General features: G+C 42.6%; 1 protein-coding gene across 9 annotated transcripts in view; it reads right to left on the reverse strand.

The window, feature by feature from the left end:
• The window catches only part of SPIDR (scaffold protein involved in DNA repair), a 484,225-nt gene that overhangs the window by 35,388 nt on the left and 434,473 nt on the right, over positions 1-14,364 (reverse strand). For all 9 annotated transcript variants that reach the window (XM_076005324.1, XM_012790018.2, XM_076005325.1 and 6 more), the window contains one exon: positions 754-841. In XM_076005324.1, the coding sequence (XP_075861439.1) occupies positions 754-841 (88 nt within the window). The remainder of the gene's footprint in view (positions 1-753; positions 842-14,364) is intronic.

Below are 14,364 nucleotides of genomic sequence, written 5' to 3' on the forward strand. Positions count from 1 at the left end.
GTTATGCTGTTTGCCTCTGGGGCCAAGTATAAGAACTTCTGTACTTCTGAATTTATTACCAATTTGAGATTTTATTTTAGACATTTATTTTTCAGAGTATACTGAAAACATCATTTATAAATTACTTCTTCCTAACTAACCGAGAAATGGGCATTTTTGATGACTTACTATGCTGTTTGGCAAGTGCAAGGTCACAGACTTAGCACTCTGTGTAAGCAAGACAGCTCCTCGTTTTTGGCTTTGGGAGCTGTGGCCTGAAACCCTGACTGGCCAGCCTGCGGCAGAAGGCTCAAGAGGGACGGGGGAGCACCTTTTAATACACTTTGCTACCTGTGAGCCACCACCAGGCGCAGCTGATGAGGCAGGCGAGGAGTGACTACCTGTGGCCATGTGAGCTCCTGCTCTGCTTGCTGACTGCAGGCTGGTGGGAAAACCCTCTGTGTGCGCCTTGGCACTCGCCTGAGACCTGACTGTTGCCACCGTGGGGACTGTGAGGCAAGCGGTCAGCAAATAACCTCCAGGGACATGCTGCGCAGCACAGGGGACGGCGGCCGGGCTGCGGCCCCAGATGAGCCAGGTGGGTCTGAATCCCAGCCCGGCTTGCATCGCGGGTCTCCACGGATGACAGAGCCGGCCGCACGGGCTCCTTGTCGCCTCTGTGGGGACGTGGCCATGCAGGAGGTGGAGCAGGTGCCTGGCTCCGTGCTGGCACGGGCGGCCACAACCAGGGGAACTTCCCCATGCTGGGCTTACCTCTTCACAGGGCTGGCCGTGGCCAGGTGCTTTCAGAGGCGTCACTGGGGGCCACAGGGAGTCGATCAAACTGAAAAGCCCCGCTGCCCTGCAACAAGAAAAGGCTGCCAGAGGTACTCATCATCACACACCACCTACAAAGTGCCTGGCCAGCGAGCTGGAGCTGGTGGAAGGCTTAACAGACTCCAGCCCTAACGCTATGGAGCTACAATTTGAGGTGCTGGTGATTTCAGAAGGGGAGGACAGAGGACACAAAAACAGATGGACACACATGGGAAACCAACTGCACAAGAATAGGCCCTGTCCATTAAAGTACGATCCATCCACACAATGAAATATTATACAGTCACTGAAAGGGTTATACAGAAAATACATAAGGACGTGAAAACATGTTTATGATACCTTTCTGAGTAAAAAGCAGGCAACAAATTATAATGCTTTTATGTATATATCTATGCATGTTACTATATGTAATAAGCCAGAGGAAAAGACAGAAAGATATAAAAATCTTTTTAGTGGTTATCTGAGTAGAACTTGGAAATGATATTTATTTTCCTCCATGGATTGTGTATTTTCCACATTTTCCCAAAACAAACATAAACTACTTGTAATATGAAACTCATCTAAAATAAAAAGTATAGTAGGACACAAAAGGACAAACATCATATGATTCCACTTATATGGTTTTCACTTCCAAGACCCAGCTCTGACCTTGACTCAAGCCCCTTGTTCACAGGGAGGGGAATAGCATGGGCCTCCGGTGGGCAGAGCCTTGTCTCGTGTTAGCTCTGCCTCTGAACGCTGTGAGGCCTTAGGAAAGTCACACCATGCTCGGACCTTGTGAAGTCAGCAGGGCGCAGCACCCAGCTGTTGGTGCTACTGCAGCAGTGAAAGAACACGGCGCGTGCAGCTCTCGCTAGGGCTCTGTGCTCACAGCGAGTGCTCCGTGCGTGCTGGCCGCCTGATACTGCCATGTTATCAGCATCATCACTGCTAGGCCCTAAACTCTATGCTGTTTTTCGCTCACAAATCTGCCCGGTTTAAGACAGGATTTTAATCCCAGGGTCACTCTGTGAAGGAGTAGAGTAAAATTAAGACTATGATAAAAGATGTGTAAAAAAATTATCTTTGTATGAATAGGAAAATACACAACCCGTTTCCAGATAGTGACTGAGTGCTCATCAATTTTCCTAAATTTTTGGAGTTTCCCAAAAAGTGTTCTGTGGAATCCAATCCATGAAAACCTGGTCAGCGGGGTTGCTGTGCAGGGCACGCCTTGAGCTGGGCACACTCACACTGCTGTGGGACTGGAGATGGCAGATTCCCCAAAGCTCTCTGTAAAAGACACCTGTAAGGTCCCATTAAACCCAAGTTTCTTCAATTTATAACCACACAACCCTTTTTGGTGTAGTCACTAATAACATCCTGAGGAACTAGTATTTCCTTGGAATTTTCTTTGAAAAATGGTGTTCTAGGCACAGAGCCTAAGAAAAATTATATTTCAATTTGACTTTTATTTATTTAGAAGATGCTTCTGGCTAATTCTAAAAGCTTGGATATATTTAATGCAGATTCTTAGGTAACGGTTGGCTATGTGTTAAATAAAATGCTTAGCTCATAAAAAGTCAGCTTCTCTACTGTTCTAAAAAACGGATATGATCTGGATGGCTGCGTTGCTGTGGGAAGGAGAGTCTTCATCCTGGGCAGCCACACATTCCTGCAGATAACCCCAGCCTCTGCTGGGGGGACACCTGGGGCAGAAGCCAATTTTGTTTGGCATAGAGTGTCTTGTTCTTGTCGCTGTAATTCATTCCTTACTGTTCATTTTTGCATAAGGTTTCATTTTGTTACAGGGGAAACATATTATTTTTAAAAAGCCATCATTTAATAATGTTTAAATAACAAACAGGCTGAGAGGCAAGTGGCTACTATAAGCCTATCTTTTCAAAAGTTAATAAAAGATTTTATTGAAAGTTTTAAAATAAAAGTTTAATTGAAGAAAAAAGGGCATACAGATTAAGTCATTATGCTCAGGATTTGATAATATCATTATCCAGAATGAACTTCCTGGGGTATACTTCAATTTACAGATTGCATAAAATAAGTCTGCAGAAAATTTGGGTCATTAAACTTCAACAATAAAAGTTTTCCTGCCGATACTTGATAGGAAGCTCTGTCGTCCTGACCTCTGCATTTGGAAAGTGGAGCCCACGGGAGAGAAGCCGGGCCAGGCTGTCCATCCCAACGTTGGTCTGGCCACGGCAGTCAGGGCAGAGGCCCTCCCGGAGAGAGCAGGTGGAGAAGGTCAAGTCAGCGGAGCAGGGAGAGCCAGGTTTCCCAGCACTTCCCGTCTGGGCCCCACCAGACTCCTCGCTGTTACCAAATACCAGCCGCATCTGAAGAGTAGCGGAGTGGAGGAGAAGCCGCAGGCAGGGATGGAGAAAACCTGCAGCTTTCCTAAACTCACGGCCGGGAAACTGACAAGATTCTACAGCTATATTTTTATTTATAGTAACCAATGCATTTTTAAATGGAAATATATCAAGATATATGCATGTACTAAAATTATATTTACCAAATTGTACAAATGGGTATTTTACCATCATGATTATATTTACCATGAAAAATACCAAGTGTTTTTTTAGTTTCTCTAGGGATTGCTGATAGTTCATTAAAACAGTAACAATCTCTTCTGCATGAGGTATGATGTGATATGAAGTTCCTAAGTTCTTTACTGTATCATAGGAATATAAAAAGTATAAATCCAATTTTTAAAATTGAGATAATTCACATACAAAAAATTCACCCATTGAAAGTGCACTGTTTGCTAGTATGTTCATAGGCTTATATAACCATCACCAGTATCTAATTTCAGAATGTTTTTATCATTCCCAAAACCAATCTTGTATCTACTAAGCAGTACTCTCACTCCCTCCAACCCCTGGCCACCACTAATCTACTTTTTTTCTTTATGAATTTGCCTATTCTAGATGTTTTTTTATGAATGGAATCATACATGTGGTCTTTTGTAACTGGTTTCTTTCCCTTAACATGTTTTTGAGGTTCTTCCATGTTGTAGCATGTGTCAGTACTTCATTCCTTATGGCTGAATAACATTCCATGGTATGGATAAAGGACACTTCATTTATCCATTCAACAACTGATGGACATTTGGATTGTTTCCATTTCTTAGCCATTATGAAACTCCTGCTGTGAACCATCGTGTACAGGTTTTCAGATGAACACAAATTTCTGTTTCTCTGGATACATGTTCAAGAGTGTAATTGCTGGGTCATAGGGTAAGTAAATGTATGTTTATTTTTGTAAAGAAACCATCAAACTTTTTCCAGGGTGGCGGCATCATTTTATACCCCACATCCATAGCCCAGCAATGTACAAGAGCTCTGGCTTCTTTGCATCCTCACTCGCATTTGGTGTTACTAGATTTTTTACTCAAGTTGTTCTAACAGGAGTGTAGTGACATTTCATCAGGGTCTTGATTTACTTTGTCCTCAGGGGTAGTGATGCCGGATGTCTTTCATTTGCTTATTTGCCGTCGTATATTATATATCCTCTTTGGGAAGTGTCTCCATGTTTTTGTCCAGTTTTTAGCTGGACTCCTTGTTTATGTGCATGTCTGTGTTTATTGCTGAGTTCTTTCTATATTTTAGATACGAGATTTGCAAATATTTCCTCCCTATTTATAGCTTATTGTTTCATTCTCTTAAAAGGATCTTTTTCAGATCAGTTTTTAATTTTGGTAAAGTCCAATTTACTAATTTTTCCTTCTATGGATTCTGCTGTTGCTGTCAAGTCTAAGAACTACTCACCCAGTCAGAGGTCCCAAAGGTTTTATCTTAAAAGTTTTATGGCTTTATGTTCTATATTTAAAATGGACTGACTGAGACATAGGACTGCGACTGAGACGAGGAGTCCTGCTTAGAAAGGAGTCCTGCCGACTCATGTCCTTCAGGGCTTAGGTGTCACATTCCCCACGCCACTGCCACCGCTAGAGGTGGGCACTGGCTTTGATGTGCACTGGAGGCAGAGGGCATCTATCCGCTGTAAGGTGGAAGCTCTGAAACCTCTCTCAGCTTCATTTTCCTTCCTTGTGGGTCTCTGTGATTCTGTAATTTCCAGCGCTGCTGCCATCCCTCTTTGACATGTGCCTCTCTCTGCTTGAGGAGGGATGACACTCCCAAAGCCTTTGGCACTGGTGAGGGTGGCAAGGCCGGGCGGCGGAGGCAGCGCGGAGCACCGCGGCTGGTGTGTGCGCGCGGCAGACTGAGGCTCTGCATGCTGCTAAGGGCTTTGGCTATTGATGAAAACAATGCAAAACTGAACCTGAACCTTTCCAACTCATCTGTGATAAAAAATCACAAATACAGAGCAACTAACTCTAACTTAAAAAACATTCCCTGATTTGTTTTAATAATTCCCAAATTCTTAAGACAGGAAAAAAAATACTCCAAAGATTATAAAATGCTAAGAACAAATAGAAATACTTATATGGAGCAAAGTTAACTTATTTTTTAGAATAAAAAAATCCATTTTGTTGCCTGGATTTTGTTGTTTCTAAGATATTCTAGAAGCTGTAAAAACCTAAGTAGAAAACATATGAACCACAAAGGGAGGGGGACTGACTCGAGACTACCTTTGGAAAAAGTCTCACAAAGTAAGCTCAAGAGTCTGAGTGCTGGGGAAAAGAATCCCCATACATGGTGCTGAGAAAGCTGATAGCCACATGTTGAAGACTGAAACGGGATCCTCACCTTTCACCTCTCACAAAAATCAACTCATAGTGGGTAACAGACTTAAACCTAAGGCATGAAACCATAAGAATTCTAGAAAAAACATTAGAAAAACTATTACAGACATCAGCCTAGGCTAAGAATTTATGAAGAAGACCCCAAAATCAATCACAGCATCAACAAAAATAAATAAATGGGATCTGATCAAAAGAAAAAGTTTCTGCACTGCCAAAGAAACTATCACTAAAGCAAATAGATAACCTACAGAATGGCAGAAAATATCTGCATGCTATACATCTGATAAAGGGCTGATAACTAGAATCTATATAGAACTCAGGAAAATAAGCAAGAAAAAAAATCAAACACCATTAAAAAGTGGGGAAAGGACACGAACAGAAATTTTTCAAAAGAAGACAAACTAATGGCCAACAAACATGAAAAAATGCTCAACATCTCTAATTATCACGGAAATGCAAATAAAAACAAGGAGATATCACTTATCTCCATTGAGAATGGCCTTTATCAAAAAGTCCCCAAGCAATAAATGTTGGCGTGGATGCAGAGAGACAGGAACACTCCTACACTGCTGGTGGGACTACAAACTAGTGCAACCTCTGTAGAAAGCAATATGGAGATACCTCAAAAAGCTATAAGTAGAATTACCATTTGATCCAGCAATTCCAGTACTGAGCATCTACCCAAAGGAAAAAAAGACACTCTATTAAAAAGACATCTGCACTAGCGTATTTATTAGCAGCACAATTCGCAATTGCAAAGAGGTGGAAACAGCCCAAGTGCCCATCAATACATGAGTGGATTAATAAAATGTGGCACATGTATACCATGGAGTACTACACTCAGCCGCAAAAAGCAATAGTGAACTATTACCTTTTGTCTCATCATGGATTGAGCTGGAGTCCATTCTCCTAAGTATCACAAGAATGGAAAAACAAGCTCCACATGTGCTCACCATCAAATTAGTACTAACTGATCAACACTTATGTGCACATATGGAAGTAACATTCATGGGGTGTCGGGCAGGTGGGGCTAGGGGATGGGTATATTCACATCTAATGGGTGTGGTGCGCACACATGGGGGGATGGCAGGTGGGGGGATGGGTATGCTTGTAGCTCCGCCTTGGGTGATGCAAAGGCAACATATGTAACCTAAACATTTGTGCCCCCATAATATTCTGAAATTTAAAAGAAAATTAGAAAGTAATTTGTATTAGGCATCAAATAAACCACAAGGTTTACTTTCCCAAGCTAAATCAAAGAAACAAAAAAAAGAGTGAAGTGATGTTGATGCACAGATGTTTTTCTTGGAGTTAAGAAGAGCCAAAGCTTCCCACTTTGGGACAGTCAGGGCACAGTAAGCTGAGTAAGCTACATGAGCAGAGAACCTTGACTGGGTGCATACACCTCGTGCACTTGCAGCCCCGTTGCACTGTGCACCCAGGAGCAAAGACGGGGGCTGGGGGCAGGGCGTGTCTGGAAGGGGAGAGCTGGACCTGGGACGACAGCCAAGAGGAGTCTTAGAAACACAGACAAACAGATAAGGAGGGAAATGGGATTCCTGCCTCAATGCCATTAAAAACAATGCTAAATTTACATGTTTTTACACAAATTTTATGGATATTTTAGTGCAGCAAATGATTGACTTCCTTGGCATCATGTATCTGGTGTTATTTATCGTGACTGGTAGATGACTAATGTCATTTGGAAAACCAGGCATTCAAAATGAGGGCAACTCAAACTCCAGCCTATTGGAAAGAAGTGAACATAGACAATCTTCTCCTTTGCACACCAGACCATTGCCTGACGCTGCCGGCTCACTTGCCCATTCTTTTAGTTATTTTAGGGTGTATTTTTTCCATCTGATACTGTCTCATATACTACTCCCAAATCTTCACAGGGCAATCCAAGACTGCCTAAACCATTTTCTTTTGGGTGTGGATAGAGTGGAATTTGCTTTAGGAGATTTAAACCACAATGGTGATGGGGCCAACAGAAGACAGGAAGGTAACAAGTGAGGAAGCTGCCTGGCCAACTGACCCGATTCATCTTCAGAGAGCTCGGAATTTTTTGTTTTTTTAAACCAAGCACATATTTTGGGTAATGTTCTTAAAATTTGTCATGTTGTTGCTAATTTCTCTGTACCTATTACTGTGGTAGTACTCACAACTCTCCAAAATAGTTTATCTGGAAAGTGAATAATACTTTAGACCATTCTTAAAGTGGGGCCTGGGGTCTCTGGAGGTCCTAAGAGCCTTTCAGGTGGTCTGCAAGGCCAGAACTATTTTCTACTAAGACCTTATTTTTCTTTCTCACTTTTGTTCTCCCATAACTACACAGTGGGGTTTTCTAGAGGCTCATGATGCATGCTATTACAACAGACTGAATTCACAGCACAGACGATACTCCATCATCTCGTATTAAACCAGGTATTAAAGAGACCTGCAAAAACATATAACAGTGCCACTCTTTTCACTAAATTGTTTTAGAAAATATTTTTTGTAAAATATGTTACTTATGCTATCATGTAATGGGTTTATTATTGGAACTTCTAGGTGAATTAATGTGTTGAAACTTTTTTCAGTTTTAATTTCTAATATGGTAAATATTGTCAATAAAACCCACATTAAAAAAAAACTCTTTGGGACAATCATTTTTTTTTTTAAGCGATGGGGTCTGGCTCTGTTGCCCAGGCTGGAGTGCAGTGGTATGATATAGCTCACTGCAGACTCCAGCTCCTGGGCTTGGGCAATCCTCTCGCCTCAGCCTCCCGGCCAGCTGGGAGTATATGCACACACCACCACACCAGGCTGGGTCCTCAGTCATTTTTGAGAGTATCACGGGGTTCTGAGAAGTTTGGAGGTGTTCTGCAGGCACCCCCTTCTCCTGCCTGCTGCAGGCTACATGCATGCCACACAACTCCCTCAGACACCAGCAGCTCTGAGTGCCAGACCGCAGGCTCCAGGCATTTCTGGTAGGTTGTATTTTAAGATATAATCTCAATGTGGTCTAAGAAACAATTTCCTACCTACTGCTGAATCATTATTAATAGTGCCCAATAAACATAGACAGGAATCCCGTTTTGAGTTGCAAAGACAACTTCCCATTCTTTGTAAAATTAGGTGAATGCATGCAGGTTATCTGTAAGTAATGTGATACTTCCTATCACTCCATCCTTTCCTGTGGCCCAACACTCAACAAGAAAAGAGTTGTTTTAGGAACAGGCCAACTTGTAGTGTTGAGAAAGACCTAAGGGGACTCTGAGGAAAGGTGTACCTTGCGAAGGGTGTGCCTCACGTGGCCCCAGGGTCACACCTGTGCAGCCCAGGCGCCCTGCTCACCCAACCAGGAGGCCACCTCTGAGGCTGGCTCTGGGCACTGCCTCAGTTCTCATCACCAACACTACACAAAGGCCGCGTGGTCTGGAGGAGACTATTCCTGTAAGAGCCACCATCAGCTTCTGGGCAAGGACACAGGAGACTGGGCGGGGGGTCACTCCTGAGGGCACTCCCAAGTGGCCCTGCCCTACCTCACCGTCTCTTCCTGGGACCTGGCGCCATCTCAACTCCTCTTGTTTAGTGCTACTATTTTCACGTCCTCACAAGAACAAGAGCCTCCTGAGAGCAAGCCCTGTGTTTGTTCTCTGCAGAAGCCCAGTGCCCACGTGAGCGCCTGGGGCCGGGAAGCAAGGAGAGCGCAGGAGCGTGGCTGTGCGCGTTTCCACGGAGCAGGCAGCTGACACGCGTTGCAGGCTCCCTCAGGGCTTCAGCTTCAGAGCTTTCCATGAGCCCTGGTTTCTCTTTTAAGAAACCCATGGCTTCTGAAAGATACACTTCTTCCACCTAATCTCACTTGTTCATTTAATTTATATATTATCAGACTCTACGCTAGTTGGAGATACAGTTTAGATATAATTAAGAAGAAACAAGAATACCTTCCAGAAGGCAGCTTATCTCTTTTTATGTCACCTTTACACACACAGGACAAACTTGAATGAATTAAACTTTTGCCTTGATACCGAAATGCATTTCTTTCTACTACCGACAAATAGCCCAAGAGATCATTAACAAATTGGTTAGGAGCCATGGAAACCTTGAGACCCTAACAAGATTAGATTAGCAGCAATTAAAATGTATCACTAGGCTGGTGAGATGGTAAAATGGGGCCATTGCTTTGGAAAGCAGTTTGGCAGGGATCCAGCCATTCATCGCCCAGGTGTCTGCCCAAGAGAACTGGGAGCTGATGTCCACACAGAAACTTATATGAGAATGTCCCTAGCAGAATTATTCATGGTAACCAGAAAGTAGAAACAACCCAAATGTCCATCAACTGATGAATGGATAAACAATTCATTCTTATCTATCTATACAATGAAATATTAATTAGCCATAAAAGGGATGAAATTCTGATACATGCTACATCATGGATGAACCTTAAAAACATTCTGTTAAAGTGGAAAATATCAAACTAAAAGGTTACATACTGTATGGTTCCATTTATGTGAAATGTCCAGAATAGGCAAATCCATAGAGACAGAAGGTAGAGTGGTGGCTGCCAGGGGCTAAGGGAAATGGGGAGTTCCGCTAAGGAGTGTAAGGTTTCTTTTTGGGATGATGAAGATGTTCTGGAATTGGACAGTGGTGATGGTTGCACAACTTTGTGAATATAATAAAAACCAATAATTTATAAACTTTAAAAAGGGCAGATTTTATGAGATGTAAAGTACATTTCAATAAAGCTGCTATTTAAAAAGTATCATTAACTTAAGACAGGTGCCTCCAGCAAGGAGACCACTAACCCTGACCCAAAATATGTTCATTGTTATACTTTCTTCAGCCCTGCATAATTATTTTGCTACAAACATCTTTCTTCCCTTTCCTCTAGAAAGGCTGGGGACTTCTGCAATAAAATAGTATTGTTGTCTTCACTGGAGGGCTGGGAAGCCGGAGGGAAGACCAGCCAGGAGAGAGCTAGACTGTTCTCAGCACCCTTCTTTTGAAGTGGCTGCTCTTCCTTTTCCTAAGTCAAGATAGGTCATGGAACACTAGCTCCATGTAACCCCCAGTGCTTGGCCACAAGAACCCTCAGGTATGTCCCACATCCCACTGAGTCACACATGTTGATGCTGGCACTACCTCTGCTAAGCCACAGGAGCTGGTCGTGGGCACTGGACAGGACAGCCCTGTGCTGGGCTCAGTGCTTTATAGAGCTAAGTAGAACGTGGCTTAGAATACAAATACATAATTTTACCTTGAGTTTCCATGAACATCTATATAAAGATGTCAACAACTTTCAGAACAGGCTGCCTGGACTGATGGATGAATTTCATATTTAAACCTATTGCTATCACATAAGATATTGAAAAACAATGCACACTACAAAATAGTATTTCAGTGGTACCTATGGTGTCTCCTGAAGCAACCCTTCAACCACTGGGGTGGGATGGGCCTTCCCCCAGGTGGAGCGGATAGCAAGGGCATCAGACTAGGCATTCTGACTCCAGAAACTGTTCTCTGCCAAGAATACACTATGGATATCTTACAGATGAGGAGAATTACTAAACATTTTCCAAAGGTAGTTCACTGAATTTCAAGCAGATACTTTTCAAATTGTAGCTAGTTGGAAAAACTGGAAAAAAAAAAAAAAGGAAATTAAAGCACATATCTAAAATTAAGCCTTTTGCACTCTTCCTTTGAATCACTACTTAAATTTATATAATTATGTAAGATAAATTTGTAACTCTGAAAGCCTTACATTTTACAGGACATTTGCTAGTTATATTACAAACATCCTTCCTAATATCAACTCTTGCCTCAGGTTTTGGGGTACAAAATTATCAAGTAGCATAACTTTGTAAGAAACAACTTCTTTACACACTGCTGTTGCATGTCATCAGGAGCACACTCACACTCACTCACACACACTCAGCTGCGTGGGAAGTAAGGCTCCCGAACGCGTCACTGCCTGCAGCTCTGTGGGCAGTTGTCAGACTTTGTTCCTGCCCTGATGGTACTTGCTATTCCAAGTCTCACGTGACTTACTCACTCTCCAGCACGCAGGCAGGAACACCCACGCTTGCACACAAAATCTGTCAGCCTGTATGTCTTGATAGACATGAATGTTTTTTAACCAAACATTACAAGGGTGTTCTGACACTTGAAATAAAAAAAAACTTGCCTCCTCACAATTCATTCTAGTACCATGAATCCACCTAACAAGCAGATTCCCCTCATATATTTCTTCAAAGACTGAACCTGTGAGTTGTATTAAAATAATTTACACTGACATGTCAAATAATGAAGAGGAAAACAAACACCCTCACCAAGTGACCAAGCTTCAACCTGGTCGTGAACCACCTGCAGGCCCGTGGGTAGCCTTGGGGAGTAGAAGGCAGCACTAGGACCTTCCTGCCCACTCCCCGGGTGGGAAGCTGGCATTTCTGAGTCTTGTCACAGCTCTCACAACTCCCCCCAGTCACAGAGAGTCACAGAAGGGAAGAGGCTGTGGCTTGTGCCACAGTCAGACGTTTGGGGTGGACCCTCCTGCCCCACCCCATGGCCACAGGTGTGATCGAGGGAGGCTCTGCTTCCGGCTGCTAGAACGGAAGCAGAATTTGCTTTCCAGCAATGTGCAGGCAGGTTCTAACCCCATCTTCCTACTTTCTAGATAGGGTAAAATATTTACTCTTGATGGGCTTTAAGCTCCTCATTTGTCTGTGAAATGGATAAAATAATACCTGCTCTGAGAGGTTGTTCTGAGGACCACACAGGTATATGACAAATGGTAGCTTTTGTTATTATAAACACCCACTTGACTTTTGCACTTCACCGTTTCCCTTGGTGCTAAGTTAACCTCATTTTACCTGTAAGCAGATTTCTGGGCCGTGGGTTAAGGAGATGCAGCTCCCACTGTGCTGGGAGCATCCTGGTTAAAGGTGACCCGGCTAGGGAAAGTCACAGGTCCAATCAGCCATTTCAAAAACACTTATGACGCTTCCTGGGCCCTGCCTGTGGGTCATGAAAATGAGTCCAGTTACATACTCTGGCCAAGCAGCTCCACTTGGGAATGCTATCCCAAATAAAAATACCATTCATGACCTTAGGGTAGGCAAAGATTTCTTAAACAAGTAAGAAAATGCAGAAGTTATGTGCTTTGCAGAAGTTATGTGCTGTCAAAAAAAAAAAAATAAAAAAAATAAAAAAAAAAAAAAAAAAAAAAAAAAAACAAGTAAGAAAGAAAGTACTAACAATAAAGGAAAAGAGTGACGAATCTGATAAATTGGTACTTCAGCCAATAAAGAGAACAAAAAGAAAAGCTACCCCCAATACACAAGCCATATACAATCAATGAAGGGCTCATATTCAGAATATATAAAGCTCAACACCCTCTCCCCCAAATACGCAATAGACTGGAATAGCATTTCATCAACGCAGAAACACAAATGGCAATGCATAGCAAAAGGTTCTCAGCCTCAGCAGTGATTAGGAACCATCATTTAAACTACAATGGGATTCCACTACAGACCTATCAGGCTGAAAAAAATGTAAAGTCTGGGAAGAAAATAAAGAAAAAGACATTTAAATATACCCAATAACAGAAAGAAAGCAGAGAATTAGGAACATGCTACAATGCTAACAGGACTGGAGACTGGAAGGCAGGGTGCGGTGGCTCACGACTATAATCCTAGCACTTTGGGAGGCTGAGGCAGGAGGATCACTTGAGGCCAGGAGTTCAAGATCAGCCTTCGCAACAGAGTGAGACCCTGTGTCAACAAAAACTAGAAAAATCAGCCAGGTATGGTGGCGTATTCCTATAATCCCAGCTACTCAGGAGGCTGAGGCAGGTAGATCACTTGAGCCCAGAGTTTGAGGTTGCTGTGAGCTATGATGATATCACTGCACTCCAGCCCAGGCAACAGAGCAAGACCCTGGTTAAAAAAAAAAAAAAAAAAAAAAAAAAAAGGAATGGAGACTGGAACTCCCAGTTTTAGATGACAATTTGGCATTATCTACTGAAGGTGAAGAACACCCCCCTTCACCCCCATGATGTGTACCCCTGTGCCTAAGGGACACACATCAGGGGCTCATGCCACTGCCTGTAGTGGTTGGAAATGCCTAGAACAACTGTATGGATAAACAGATTGTAAATGCACAAAACGGAATGAAAATGAACACACCTGAGCTACCTGCAATGAATGACGAATCTTACAAAGTTTATTGGTTTAACAAAACATCAACTGCACACATATACTCACACAGGAGTTAGTGGCCCCCATGCCAGGGTGTCTCTTTGCATGTGGCTGAGCCGAGGAGTTTCTCATGAGTGAAAGAAGCAAAACACAAAGAACACACAAGTATGATGCAATCGTGATAAAGCTCAAAACCAGGTAAACCTAAATATATTTTTAACTATGTACACAAAGGGGTAAAACTATAAAGAAACACATGGAAATGTCACAACTGCAAAGATCTCCAGGAAGGGGAGAGTAGAGGTGTTAGGAGAGACATGTAGCAAGTGGATTCTGCACACTGGCTATGTTTTGTTTCTTGAATTTAGTGTTGGCTTCATGAGTGTGCTTTATTTATTCATTTATTATTCATTATTCTACAATTACATGTTTATTGTATCTTACAGCAAAAAAGCTTAAAATATAAAGCCCAATAAATAAAGGAGGCATGTACGTGGGCACACAAGGGTATGTACTGCAGCACTGCTCTGACGTGGCAGAAATGGGAAACAGCCCGAATGTCTGCCAGGAGATGGACGTCCTCATGAGATTAAGTGAAAAAAGCAAACCGTATCTTTTTGTTTATAGATATATCTACACTAGTGGAGAAAGATGTGC

This window comes from Microcebus murinus, chromosome 7, assembly GCF_040939455.1.
Source record: "Microcebus murinus isolate Inina chromosome 7, M.murinus_Inina_mat1.0, whole genome shotgun sequence".
Taxonomy (NCBI): Eukaryota; Metazoa; Chordata; class Mammalia; order Primates; family Cheirogaleidae; genus Microcebus; species Microcebus murinus.